This window comes from Ovis aries, chromosome Y, assembly GCF_016772045.2.
Source record: "Ovis aries strain OAR_USU_Benz2616 breed Rambouillet chromosome Y, ARS-UI_Ramb_v3.0, whole genome shotgun sequence".
In the NCBI taxonomy this organism is placed as follows: Eukaryota; Metazoa; Chordata; class Mammalia; order Artiodactyla; family Bovidae; genus Ovis; species Ovis aries.
The window spans coordinates 47,385-60,881 of NC_082741.1; the positions used below are offsets into that span (position 1 = coordinate 47,385).

General features: G+C 61.6%; 1 protein-coding gene across 2 annotated transcripts; it reads right to left on the reverse strand.

Moving 5' to 3' along the window:
- Positions 1-2,982: 2,982 nt before the first annotated feature.
- Positions 2,983-13,018, reverse strand: LOC101117061 (putative GTP-binding protein 6). Of its 2 annotated transcripts, XM_060408546.1 has the most exons (11): positions 12,651-13,018; positions 10,695-10,832; positions 10,221-10,291; positions 10,004-10,134; positions 9,425-9,484; positions 9,159-9,229; positions 8,261-8,419; positions 7,138-7,346; positions 4,509-4,657; positions 3,879-4,031; positions 2,983-3,349 (listed from the first exon to the last, which is right to left on the reverse strand). In XM_060408546.1, exons 1-11 carry the CDS (start codon positions 13,003-13,005, stop codon positions 3,226-3,228), a joined length of 1,620 nt encoding a protein of 539 aa, XP_060264529.1. In that variant the 5' UTR covers positions 13,006-13,018; the 3' UTR covers positions 2,983-3,225. The 2 variants fall into 2 exon arrangements, with proteins under 2 accessions (XP_060264529.1, XP_060264530.1); XM_060408547.1 differs by lacking the exon at positions 9,425-9,484.
- Positions 13,019-13,497: the final 479 nt, after the last annotated feature.

Genomic DNA, 13,497 nt, shown 5'->3' on the forward strand with positions numbered 1-13,497 from the left:
TTTCATACAAAGACGGGCACAATAAAGGACAGAAATGGTATGGGCCTAACTAAAGCAGAAGATACTAAGGAGAGCTAGCAAGGATACACAGAAGAACTGTTAAAAAAAAAAACAAACAAAAGGTCTTAATAACTTGGATAACCACAATAGTGTGATCACTCACCTAGAGCCAAACATCCTGGAGTGCAAAGTGGGCCTTAGGAAGCAACAGTACAAACAGTGGAGGTGATGGAATTCCAGCTGAGCTGTTTCAAATCCTAAAAGATGGTGCTGTGAAAGTGCTTCACTCAACATGCCAGCAACTTTGGAAACCTTGGCAGTGACCACAGGACTGGAAAAGGTCAGTTTTCATTTCAATCCCAAAGAAGGGCAATGCCAAAGAATGTTCAAATTACCACACAACTGCATTCATTTCACATGCTAGCAAGGTAATGCTCTAAATCCTTAAAGCTAGGCTTCAACGGTATGTGAACCGAGAACTTCAGATGTATAAGCCTGGTTTAGAAAAGGCAGAGGAACCAGAGATCAAACTGCCAACATCTGTTGGCTCACAGATCCAGTAAAACATCTGCTTCATTGACTACACAAAAGCCTTTGCCTGTGTGAATCACAACAGACTGTGGAGAATTCTTCAAGAGATGGGAATACCAGACTAACTTACCTGCTCCTGAGAAGGCTGTATGCAGGTCAAGAAGCAAGTTAGAACTGGACATGGAACAACCGACTGGTTCAAAATTGGGAAAGGAGTATGTCAAGGCTGTACACTGCCACCCTGCTTATTTAACTTATATGCAGAGTACATCATAGATGGGCTGGAAGAAGCACAAGCTGGAATCAAGATTGCTGGGAGAAACGGCAACAATACATGCAGATAACACCACCCTAATGGCAGACAGTGAAGAGGAACTAAAGAGCCTCTTGATGAGGGTGAAAGAGAGAAGTGAAAAAGCTGGCATTCAAAAAACTAAGATCATGTATCAGGTCCCATCACTTCAAGGCAAAAAGATGAAGAAACAATGGAAACAGTGACAGACTATTTTCCTGGGCTCCAAAATCACTGTGGATGGTGACTGCAGCCACGAAATTAAAAGATGCTTGCTCCTTGGAAGAAAAGCTGTGACAAACCTAGATAGAGTGCTAAAGAGCAGAGACATCACTTTGCCGACAGCGGTCTATAAGCAAAGCGATGGCTTCTCTGGAAGTCACGCACAGATGTGAGAATGGAACCATAAGGCAGGCTGAGCGCTGAAGAATTGATGGTTTCCAACTGTGAGCCTGGAAAACACTCTTGAGAATCCCTTGAACAGCAAGGAGATCAAAGCAGTCAATCCCAAAGGACATCAACCCTGATTATTCATTGGAAAGACTGATGCTAAAACTCCAATATTTTGGCCTCCTGATGGAAAGAGCCAACTCTTTGGGAAAGACCCCAGTGCTGGGAAAGACTGAGGGCAGCAGGAGAAGGGGGCAGCTGAGGATGAGAAGGTTGGATGGCATCACCACCCCGTGCATTGGAAGCACAGAATGTGAACCGCTGGACCCCCAGGGAAGTCCCATTTTGTGACCAGACAACTGAGAGGTTGCTAGCAACTTTCATGATAATCCTGGAAGTATCCTTGAAAGTCCAAGGCTGATGGAGCACAGTGCACGGCTACTGGGTCGGAAAAGAAACCAGGGCTTCCCCGACAGCTCGGCAAATCCATCTGCCAATGCAGGAGACGTGAGGTCTCTCCCTGATCCAGGAAGTTTCCCACATGCTGTGCAGCAGCCCACCCTATGCCCCACAGCTGCTGAGCCCCGTCCTGCAGAACCTGCAGTCTCAGCTGCTGAGCCCCGTCCTGCAGAACCTGCAGTCTCAGCTGCTGAGCCCTGTCCTGCAGAACCTGGAGTCTCAGCTGCTGAGCCCTGTCCTGCAGAACCTGGAGTCTCAGCTGCTGAGCCCTGTCCTGCAGAACCTGGAGTCTCAGCTGCTGAGCCCTGTCCTGCAGAACCTGGAGTCTCAGCTGCTGAGCCCTGTCCTACAGAACCTGGAGTCTCAGCTGCTGAGCCCTGTCCTGTAGAACCTGCGAGTTTCAGCTGCTGAAGCCTGTCCTGTAGAACCTGGAGTCTCAGCTGCTAAGCCCTGTCAGGCCCAGCAGTCACCTGCCTGTGTCTGCGGCAGCTCTGAGGTGAGCTCTGCTCCCCTGAGTTCTTGGGGTACAGCTTATAGGACTGGGAGGAACCCCGGGGAGCAGGTGGGGGGATGCTGGGAGGAGAGGGGACCAGAGGCCAGAAGTGACCTGCACTGTCCTTCCTGTGTCCTGCAGACTGGGAGGAGTTGGGAATGGAGCTGGGAGGAACTGGGTGGCCAAGCCCTGGGGATCCTGGAAGACACCATGACTGTGGGGGCCCTGGGACCATGTGGGCACCCCCAGGGCAGCCCTGGCCTGCTGAGGGCGGCTGGACCCCAGGAGCCTGGGGGGTTCGTCCCAAGTCACATGCTCACCACCCACCGGGGTTAGGGTTAGCGCCTGTCCACCCCACCTAGCAGACCCAGGAGGATGGAGACCAGCAGGGGCTGAGCTGAATGAACGGGAGCAGCCGGAGGCACAGGTGCCCTGAGGCCCTGGCTGCCTGGCTCCCCGGTCTGTTCATCGCTCTGAGAGGGGGCTCTGCTCCCGGCCCTTCCGCAGCCCCGCTTCTCCACCCCAGCAGGATGTGGCTGTCAACAAGAAGCCCGAACTTGTATTTTCCTTTAGGTGGAAACACCTGACGCCCGCGCAGTGGGCTCTGTGTGCTGGGCCCTGTTAACGAGCAGCTCCTTCCCGCTTGCTGGGTTCCTGTTTTAATCACTCCCTGGACACTAAGGTGTGCAAGGACACGCTGGTCAGATAGGACCGTGTGAGATACACAGCAGACACACAAATTGGACCTGCCTGCCTAGAGGGCAGCATTCACGAGCTGTCTGCTGGGCGGCCGGTGCACAAAAACCACAGAGGCTAGTTTACACACACACACCGCATAAAGCTTTTACTGTCTGGTGTGTGGTCAACCATCCTGGACAGAAATCTGCTCCCCAGACGCCCCGACGGTCGGCCAGAACCACTCAAGAGTCCCACGGGGTCCCGTCCCCACCAGGCTAGCAGGGGTGGGGACGGTGGGGTTGGGGGCGAACGCCCAACACACGTGCTTGTCTCTGGGACTGAAACGTGCAGCGCCCTCATCCTTGGGGAGGGGGGAATCCTTTCACCCCGGAAACAGCTTCTGGAACCTTCCGTAAGCAGAGTCACTGATGATGACTTTCACGTCGGCAGCCCCGGCCTCGGGGATCACGTCCACCGCCTGCACCGTGGCCTCCTGGTGAAGCCAGCTGCGAGGGAGATACCATTGGCGGGGGGGTGGGGTCACAAGATTGGTGGGTGGGACACGCGATTGGTGGGAGGGAGACGTGATTGGTGGGAGGGACATGCGATTGGTGGGAGACACAACTAGTGGGAGGGACACACGACTGGTGGGAACCAAGACCCCAACAGTGTCTGAACCCCTACCCAGCCTTCCCAGGATTGGGAGGCCAGCGTCTCCCACAGTCCTGGCGAGTGGACACAGGGCCATACGCCTGCTCGTGCCGGGAGGGAGACGCAACTGATGGGAATGGAGCCCCTGACCGAGCCTGAACCCCCACCCAGCCTTCCCAGGGTAGGGAGAGGTAACTGGGGGTGCGGGTGCGTTTCGAGGCGTGGACACGGGGCCAGACCCCTGCTCGTACGTGGTGAGCGTGGGGACGCGGGGGTGACAAAGCCACCCAGCACCGTGGCCTTGCCCGCTCACCTGACTGACACCCCACGGAGCACAGTGATCATCGGCGCTACCACCCCTCCATCCAGGCCCGCCCCACGCACCTCAGCTGCGGTCCCGCCAGCCGCACGCGCAGGGTGAGGGTCCGTCTCCCCGTGGCTCGCAGGATGGCGTCCTCCACCCTGGCCATCAGCTCATCCAGCCCGAGCCCCAGGAGGGCAGACACAGCCAGGACGTCGGGCTCCACGGGTGTGTACCTGTCCAGGCGGCCGGCACAGCGCACTCAGCAATGTCGAGCTCGCCGGGCACCAGGTCACCTCGTTGCGGACTCGTACCATAGACTCCAGGGATGGGGGGCTCGCCCGGGCACCAGGTCCACTTTGCTGTGGACTCGGACCATAGACTCCAGAGATGGGGGGCTCGCCCGGGCACCAGGTCCACTTTGCTGTGGACTCGGACCATAGACTCCAGGGATGGGGGGCTCGCCCGGGCACCAGGTCCACTTTGCTGTGGACTCGGACCATAGACTCCAGGGATGGGGGGCTCGCCCGGGCACCAGGTCCACTTTGCTGTGGACTCGGACCATAGACTCCAGGGATGGGGGGCTCGCCCAGGCACCAGGTCCACTTTGCTGTGGACTCGGACCATAGACTCCAGGGATGGGGGGCTCGCCCGGGCACCAGGTCCACTTTGCTGTGGACTCGGACCATAGACTCCAGGGATGGGGGGCTCACCCGGGCACCAGGTCCACTTTGTTGTGGACTTCCACCATGCTCTCCAGGAGGGCGTCTGGCAGGCCCAGCCCTCCCAGGGCTGACAGGACACTGGCCTTCTGCAGCTCCGTCTCGGGGTGGCTCACATCTCTGACATGGACGATCAGATCCTGAGGATCAGGCGGGCCAGGTGGTCAGATCTTGGGGTCAGGGGCTCCCACCCCCAGCCCCGGAGGACCCGCCAGCCCCAGGACACTGCTCCTCCTGGTGAGGGCAGAGCTCCCCACCATGGGGGCCTATACCTTGAGAGGTGGCTGAGACCTGAGATGACAGGGTGGCTCTGTGGTGCACGCAGCAGCCCCCCCCCCCACCAGCCCCCTCGTTAGGGTTTCCGGAGAGGCTGCCACTCCCTGTGCACCTGGACCCCAGAGACTGCTCGGCACCCCGAAACCTCTGTCCCCCCAGTCTCCCGCCCCACAGTACTGACCTCCCCCCACCAGCCAGCCCAGCCACACTGCCATGTTCACAGCTCTGGACTGGCCCACCTTTCTGTGAAACCTTCAAGCTCGCATTTTAAAGGTCTTTCCCCGTTTCATGTTTTACACGCAGGTCCCTCATGCATTGGGAAAACAGAGATAAGAGGAAGTGACAACGGAGGGTAATTCTGTCACGGAAAGGAGGTGCTCTGTCTGGTTTAAGGGATCCACTTCTAGGTTCTCTTTTTGATGAAATAAGTTCCCTTCTACTTCAGGTTCATGTCAGAAATGTTACATTTTCAGGAACCTTGGAGGATGAAGCTGACAGCTGCATGGCGCCCTCGGCCTCGGCTGCTGGGACCTGGGAGCTGCCTGGCCCTGGGCCCTGCCGCCCCCTGCTGAGTGAGCGCCAGGCTCTGTTGGGATTCACTGTCTCTGGGCCCCGGATACCGCCAACACAGAAAGGGAAGCCCCTCTTAATCAGCATTTCCTTCTGAGAAAACTACCGTTGCAGGGCTTCCCTGGTCACCTTCCTGGCAACTGGTAAGAAATCCACCTGCCAGGCAAGAGATGAGGGTTCAATGCCTGGGCCGGGAAGATCCCACGCACCGCGGAGCAGCTAAGCCGGTGCGTCACAACTAATGAGCCGGCACACTGCAACTGCTGACCACCGCAGGCTAGAGCCCCTGCTGGGCAACAAGAGCAGTGTCACAACGAGAAAACGGGGCACCACCACCCGGGAGAGGCGCTGCGCCTCAGTTAGAGAGAGGCCCCCGCCCACCACAATTAGAGAGAGGCGCCCCGCCGGCCACAGTTAGAGAGAGGCCCCCCGCCAGCCACAATTAGAGAGAGGCGCCCACCATCCACAATTAGAGAGAGGTGCCCCGCCCGCCACAATTAGAGAGAGGCACCCCGCCGGCCACAATTAGAGAGAGGCGCCCACCATCCACAATTAGAGAGAGGCACCCCGCCCGCCACAGTTAGAGAGAGGCCCCCACCAGCCACAATTAGAGAGAGGCCCCCACCAGCCACAATTAGAGAGAGGCCCCCACCAGCCACAGTTAGAGAGAGGCCCCCACCAGCCACAGTTAGAGAGAGGCCCCCACCAGCCACAATTAGAGAGAGGCCCCCACCAGCCACAGTTAGAGAGAGGCCCCCACCAGCCACAGTTAGAGAGAGGCGCCCCGCCGGCCACAGTTAGAGAGAGGCCCCCACCAGCCACAATTAGAGAGAAGCCCCCGCCCGCCACAATTAGAGAGAGACCCCCGCCCACCACAGTTAGAGAGAGGCCCCCACCAGCCACAGTTAGAGAGAGGCGCCCACCAGCCACAATTAGAGAGAGGCCCCCACCAGCCACAATTAGAGAGAGGCCCCCACCAGCCACAATTAGAGAGAGGCCCCCACCAGCCACAATTAGAGAGAGGCCCCCACCAGCCACAATTAGAGAGAGGCCGCCCGCCCACCACAACCAGGGAGAGGCGCCCGTCCGCTACAGTTAGAGAGAGACCCCCACCAGCCACAGTGAGAGAGGCCCCCACCAGCCACAATTAGAGAGAGACCCCCACCCGCCACAGTGAGAGAGAGGCGCCCTGCCCGCCACAACCAGAGAGAGGCCCCCGCCCGCCACAATTACAGAGAGGCCCCCACCATCCACAATTAGAGAGAGGCCCCCGCCTGCCACAGTTAGAGAGAGGCCCCCACCAGCCACAGTTAGAGAGAGGCCCCCACCAGCCATAGTTAGAGAGAGACGCCCACCATCCACAATTAGAGAGAGGCGCCCCACCTGCCACAATAGAGTGAGGCCCCGCCCGCCACAATTAGAGAGAGGACCCCACCAGCCACAATTAGAGAGAGGCACCCCGCCGGCCACAACCACAGAGAGGCCCCCCACCCGCCACGACCAAGGAGAGGCCCCCCCACACGCCACAGTTAGTGAAAGCCCAAACAGCAATGAAGACTCAGCACAGCCAAAAATAAATGGTAATAAATAAAAAACAAAACTTAAAAATTGTACAGTCAGGCCTAGGTCCCTGAGTGCAGGGGCTTGAGAGGATCTGGTCCCTGTGATGTCTGGTGTAAGGGGACACAGCCCTGTGCTGTCGTGAGGAGCGAACCATCCCCCCTCCCCGTGTGCTGGTATCTGACGGAGAACCAGCCCGGCCCTCCCCACTCACCGAATGGGCCACGTCCTGCAGGGTGGCTGAGAAGGACTCGACCAGGCTGTGGGGCAGCTGGGAGAGAAAGCCGATGGTGTCCATGTAAAGGACCGTCAGTGCAGAGGGCAGCCGCCCCGCGTGGGCCGTGACGTCGAGCGTTGCAAACAGCTGGTCCCGGGGCTGTATGGCGGCGTCCCCGGTCAGGGCCTTGATCAGCGTGGTTTTCCCTGCAAGTCGGGGTCAAGGGGACATGCGTCTCAGGCCGTCTCGGGTCCCCTAACGTCCACTGCTGACCTCAGGCTGCTGGACGGTGGGATGGGAGCAAGGAGGGTGTCTGAGCCCGGAGTTCTCTGCAGGGCCCTGGTGCCAGGCACCAGTCATTGAAGAACACAGCTGCTATTGTTCAGGATTCCGGGTAAGATAAATCGGGCCTGGGTGGGAGGGTTAGTGTAGACAGACAAGCGGCATGGTGTAGACAGTGGTCACATGTGACTGTGAGATGGGGAGGCGTCCCTGGAGAAAGAGGGAGGTGTCCTGGACCATGTGAGCTGTGATGCGGTATGCTTATACACAAGAGTGATGGTGTACACAGTGGTCACAGGTGTGAGATGAGGACGCATTCCCGGAGACAGAGGGAGGGGTCCTGGACCATGAGTTGTGATGGGGGTGTCCTCATACAGAGGCATGATGGTGCAGCTGGGCGGATGCTACGTGCCTGCCAAGGGGTGGGAATGTAGCCTGAGGGAGATCCCACCCACCACCCTGGCCCCAGGGCGGGTCCACCCACCAGCCCCGCCCGAATGAGGCCCAACCAACACAGGGAGGCCCCACACCAGCACAGCCCCGCCCCAGGGAGGCCCCGCCCCAGGGAGGCCCCGCCCATCAGCCCCATACAGCCCTGCCCAGTGCCAGGGAGGGCCCGCCCACCAATGCAGCCTAAGGGAGATCCAACCCACAACCCTGGCCCCAGGGCGCGTCCATCCACAAGCCCCGCCCCAGGGAGGCCCCGCCCGCCAGCACTGCCCCGCCCCAGGGAGGCCCCGCCCACCAGCTACTCCCTGGGGAGGCCCCTGCCCCAGCCATGCCCTGGCGCCCTGGCCCCCAGCCGTGCCCTGGCCGCCACCCCTGACTCGCCCCTCACCACAGTTCGTGTATCCCACTACAGAGACCACCGGGAACTCCCTCCGCCTCCGCTGCTGCCCTAGAAGGCGCCTCTTGCGGCGGAGTCTCTCCAGGGCCTTCTGGATCTTGGTTTCCCTGTCTCTCAGGAGACGCTGCTGCACCTGCAGGAAGGACTCCCCTAAAAACACCCGAGACGGCGAGTCGGCGAGCAGGCCCGGGGTAGGGGGGCAAGAGCCGGGGGTGGTGGGTGGGGCGGGCGGAGGGGAGGAGGGGCGGCCTCTGGGGGTCTGACAGGTGTCAGGACCCCGGGGACAAAACCCCTAGCCTGCGCCCCCGGCACAAACAGCCTTGGCACCTCCTGCTGGGAGACGGCTCTGTCCGGAGGAAGGCGGCCTTAACCCAGCCCTACTGCCCTTTGGGGTCACCTGGTCTCCCCCTGATCCCTGAGAGGGAAAGGCCGAGGGGAGAGTCCGCATGATGGCCACAGTGGGCTGAGCAGTGCCCCAGAGATGCTTCCACGTCCTCATGCTTAGGACCTCATTTGGAAACGGGGTCTCTGCAGAGGGGATGAAGTGAAGGACCTGAAGTAGGGGCCGCCATAAACCCAAGGACAGAGTCCGTATAAGACACAGACGCAGGGGAGAAGCCACGTGGAGATGGAGGCAGGGACGGAAGGGAGGCGGCCACCAGCCCAGGGACGGACACCCGGAGCCCCCGGAAGCCCGAAGCGGCGGAGAGGATGCTCCCCTGGAGCCTCTGGACGGAGCTCATCCCTGGGGCCCCTTGATACCCACCCTTTCTGAATGTGACCACAGAGAGGCCCTCTCAGGACTTGTGGGGGACACTTTCCCCTTTGTAGGGGTGGTGGCCACGATAACCCTCTCTGCACATCTTGTGAGGAGCCCTCAGACACATACCTGACCCCATGGTGTAGCGAGAGCTCCGTCCGCGTCCGCCCAGGTGGGCAGCATTGCTTTTCACGTGGGACCTAGCTGGAAACGGTTGGCTCAACACATGGGCAGATAAGTGTGTCCACCACAGGACATGGGGCGAGGACAGAGCAGGGGGCTAGGGTGGGGGTGGGGTTCCTGGAGGAGGGATCGCTGGGGGCCCCCTCCCACATGGGCTATCACGGGCGAGGACGGAGGGCCCCTCCCTGGGTGACATGTCTCTGCTCACGTACACATGGGACCCGCGGCCACAAGCTTGCAGCCCTACCCACCGCATCTCACCCTCAGCACACCTGGAAACATGGCCAGATAAATGAGACTAGAGACAGTCCTGGGAGGGCTCCCTAGAAGGGGCTCCCTGGAGAGGTCCCGGTTGGGAGGGTCCCTAGAGAAGGTGCTGGTTGCGGGGGTCCCTAGAGAGGGTCTCGGTGGAGGGGGGTCCCTAGAGGGTCTTGGTGGAGGGCGGGGGGTCCCTAGAGAAGGTCCTGGTTGGGGGGTCCCTAGAGGGTCTCAGTGGAGGGGGGGTTCCCTAGAGAAGGTCCTAGTTGGGGGGGGGTCCCTAGAGGATCTCCGTGGAGGGGGGGTCCCTAGAGGGTCTCCGTGGAGGGGGGTCCCTAGAGGGTCTCCGTGGAGGGGGTTGGTCCCTAGAGAAGGTCCTGGTTGGGGGGTCCCTAGAGGGTCTCCGTGGAGGGGGGTCCCTAGAGGGTCTCCGTGGAGGGGGGTCCCTAGAGAAGGTCCCGGGTGGGGGTCGCTAGAGAGGGTCTCGGTGGTGGGGGGGGGTCTGTCTGCCCTAGCCCGGGTCCTGCTCGCACCTGAGCACAGGGAGCTCGGCCAGCGCCACCTGCAGTCGCGCCTCCTTGGTGCGGGCGTTGCAGCGGAATATGTGAAGAACCAAGGTGAACCGGTCAAACACCGGCACGCGCCAGGCGGCTTCCAGGTCTTTCTAGAAACACCAGAGAGCGAGGGAGGGAGGGGATGAGCCGTGAGCCCAGGCTCCTGGAGACCTGCTGACCCGCTGCTTTGCGGTACCTTGGTGGGCGTGGCCAGCCTCTCCACGTTCAGGAAGACGGCGGTGATTTCCGGGGACCCTCTGATCCTCTCTAGGAAAAGAGCACCCCCGGTCAGAGGCTGGTGTGCCAGCAACGAGCGTCTGAGGACCGACCCTGCGCTTTGATCGGCTGTGTCCCCCGGACATCCCCTGGGTCTCCGAGCACTGTATTGAGGGGGCATGGAGCATGGGTCAGGGAGGACTCAGGCTACAGTCCATTTCCAGGAAAATAGGTCTCATACCTGCTGAAGCTGAAGCTCCAATACTCCAGCCACCTGACACCAAGAACCAACTTACTGGAAAAGACCCTGATGCTGAGAAAGACTGAGGGCGGGAGAAGGGGACGACAGAGGATGAGGTGGTTGGATGGCATCAACCACGTGCCATGAGGCACAGAGGGATGGTCAAGCCTGCACCACTCTAGGAGGGGGCTATGGCACGTGCGATGGACTCACCCGTCAGCTGCTCCAAGGTCCCTCTGCCGAAGATGAGCTTCTTGTCTGGCGTCTTGGTGGGCACCACCATCGTGGCCACCACCGACCAGCCGTCCAGCGTGCACACCAGCGCTCGCGCCTCCGCCACCTGCCACTCGGCTTAGGGGAGAGACGGGCCGGTGTGAGGGCCACTTCCGGGCGGGTCAGCCCTGCCCAGGGTCCTGGCCCACATGCCCCCAGGCTGGGATGGCTTCCTGCTTCCTGGCCACATGAAGGTTCCCAGAAAGCACCCGAATGGGCATTTCCTTGAAGCGGAGATCTGTTCTGGGTGGATGGTCAAGAGTGGGGATGGAGGATCAGGGAGGGAACGGGAGGGGAGGGGAGGGGAGCCAGAGCTGAGCAGGGGATGCAGGGACAGCCCCCCCACCCCCGGCCATTTTGGCATCCGGCAGGTCTGCCCTGTGGGGACTCAGGGTCCTTTGTGACCCACTAGACAGCATAGATCAACCCTGGGATGTCTTTGGAAGGAATGATGCTAAAGCTGAAGCTCCAGTACTTTGGACACCTCATGCGAAGAGTTGACTCATTGGAAAAGACTCTTGATGCTGGGAGGGATTGGGGGCATGAGGAGAAGGAGCCAACCCAGGATGAGATGGCTGGATGGCATCATGGACTCGATAGAGGTGAGGCTGAGTGAACTCCCCAAGTTGGTGATGGACAGGGAGCCCTGGCGTGCTGCGATTCATGGGGTCGCAAAGAGTCGGACACGACTGAGCGACTGAACTGAACTGAACTGAGACAGCATCTCCTGTGAAGCTCCCAGGGCCCGCAGAGCCTGCCGTCCGGTATGTGGGGTTGGGCTGAGTCCCGTCCTGGGAGGGTGTCATGTCCTGGGTGACCAGAGCCTAGTTCCAGCTTTCCTCAGTGGCTGCCCTTGCTGAGCCCAGCATGAGCAAGGAGGCTCCCACCCAAGGTCTGTGGCCCTGAGGAGTCAGAATAATGGGGCCGGTGGGAGGCAGAACCCACCCAGGACAAGAGTCCGGAGGAGTGGGGACGCAGGCCGTGGATCAAAGGCGACCAGGACCTGCCCTGTTCTCGTCTCTCCTCCGGCGGATCCCTCGCAGGGCAGCTGATGGACAACAGACACGTGGGCATTGGTGCCACCGCGTGGCTCTGAGCCCTGATGGGGTGGACAGGGCTGGCGCAGGTCTGGAGGGGCTGGGAGGCTGGGGCCGATGGCCCGGAGCACAACTGTGCGGGGCTCTGGCTTGTTCTGCAGTGAGACGCGAAGCTCAGTGGCCAGCCTCACAGGAGGTCACCCTCCCTCCGGAGCCCGTCCCCTCCACTCTGCGACCACAAGCGCCCCCTCCCCGCCGCTCAGAGCTCAACCGGTTCCCGTTTCTGCTTCAGAAGCTTGTGCACCATCTCCGGGCTTAGTATTTAGCGGCGCAGAAAGTGGGTCCATAAAAGGGTTAAAGCCGAGGGGCACCCCGCCGGCACCCCGCGTGAGTTGCTGGGATCGTTTGCATTATGGATGGGGAGGCCCCGGAGGAGCAGGGCAGAGCGACACCCAGGAGTGGCTCAAAGGGAAAGGGGCTCGCTGCGTGCAAAGCAGGAGGGAGCCTGTGCCCAGAATGAGGGTTTCCAGGCCCATGGTGGCGGGGTGGAGTGCGGCTCCCGGAGCCAGCGAGGGAATGGGCGGTTCAGCCGCCGAGTCCGCCTCAGAAGCCCCACCTAACCGGCTGCAGCGTCGAAGGCAGGCCCCAGAAACCACGCCTCCGGAGCCCCGCCCCCAGAAGCCCCGACCTATGAGCTCCGGCCTTCGAGGTCCGCCCCCAGAAGCCCCGCCTCTGGCGTCCCCGACCTCTGAGCTCAGCCCGCGAGTCCCGCCCCAGAAGCCCCGCCTCCGAAGCGCCGACTTCCCCGCCCCTTAAGCTCGCGCCTCCTCGCTCCGCCCGACCCCGCGCTCTCGGTCACCTCGGGTCCCCTGCGGCTTCCCGGGCCCCCACTTGATCTCAGGGTGAACCAGGCACACGCGCTGTGTCCCCGAGGGCAGCAGCGGGTCCCTCCTCAGAAGCTCCTCCTCGTCTTCCTCCTCCTCCGCATCTTCGGGCTCCTCCTCCCCGTCAGCCCGGCTTCTCCGGCCACCCGCACGTGGGCCGCCCCTCCCACCCTCCGGCCCCTCCGAGCACCCCAGGCCTCCGCGGACAGCGGCAAGGGCGCGCTCGGGGCGGGACGGCGGCGGCAGCAGCGCGGCCCTCGGGGGCCGGCAGCCGCGAACCGCACGAGAGAGCCAGGCGCCGCCGCGGACGGCGGCCCGCAAGGCCCACATCCTGCGCACGTCTGAGCAACAGGGCGGGGCCTCCGGGGCGGAGCCAGCTCCATAGCCGGCTGCCCGTCGGTCACCCGGGTCGACAGGGCGGGGCCTCGGGGAGAACCCAGCTCCTGTACCGGCTTCCCATTGGTCCCCCGGATCAACGGGGCGGGGCCTCACCCCTTGCCGGCTGCCCATTGGCCACCAAGGTCAACAGGGCGGGGCCTCGGGGCGGACCCAGCTCCTTTACAGGCTGCCCATTGGTCGCTCGGGCACTCGCCGCCACCGCCTGATTGCTGTGCGCGAGTCTCGGCCGGGAGGCGGGTTCCGGCGCTGCCGTCAGGCACGCGACTCTCTGTTGGGGATGCTTGCTGCGGCCTTCCCCCGGCGTGTAGCGCCGGAACCGAGCCGCGCCGCGCACCCAAGCCGGGCCCCACTACAGCCTCCGCCCGAGGCCAGCGGTCTGGGCTTGCTGGTCCAGTTCCGCCCTCGGGAGCCCAAAGCTCTGCC

Excerpts from the sequence above, each read along its gene's own strand:
- LOC101117061 (XM_060408546.1), bottom strand. The coding sequence starts at position 13,005 with ATGTGGGCCTTGCGGGCCGCCGTCCGCGGCGGCGCCTGGCTCTCTCGT. Across the intron at positions 10,135-10,220 it reads GGCTGGCCACGCCCACCAAG|AAAGACCTGGAAGCCGCCTG; the intron begins GTACCGCAAAGC and ends TGGTGTTTCTAG. Across the intron at positions 9,485-10,003 it reads GCCGAGCTCCCTGTGCTCAG|GTGTGCTGAGGGTGAGATGC; the intron begins GTGCGAGCAGGA and ends CCATGTTTCCAG.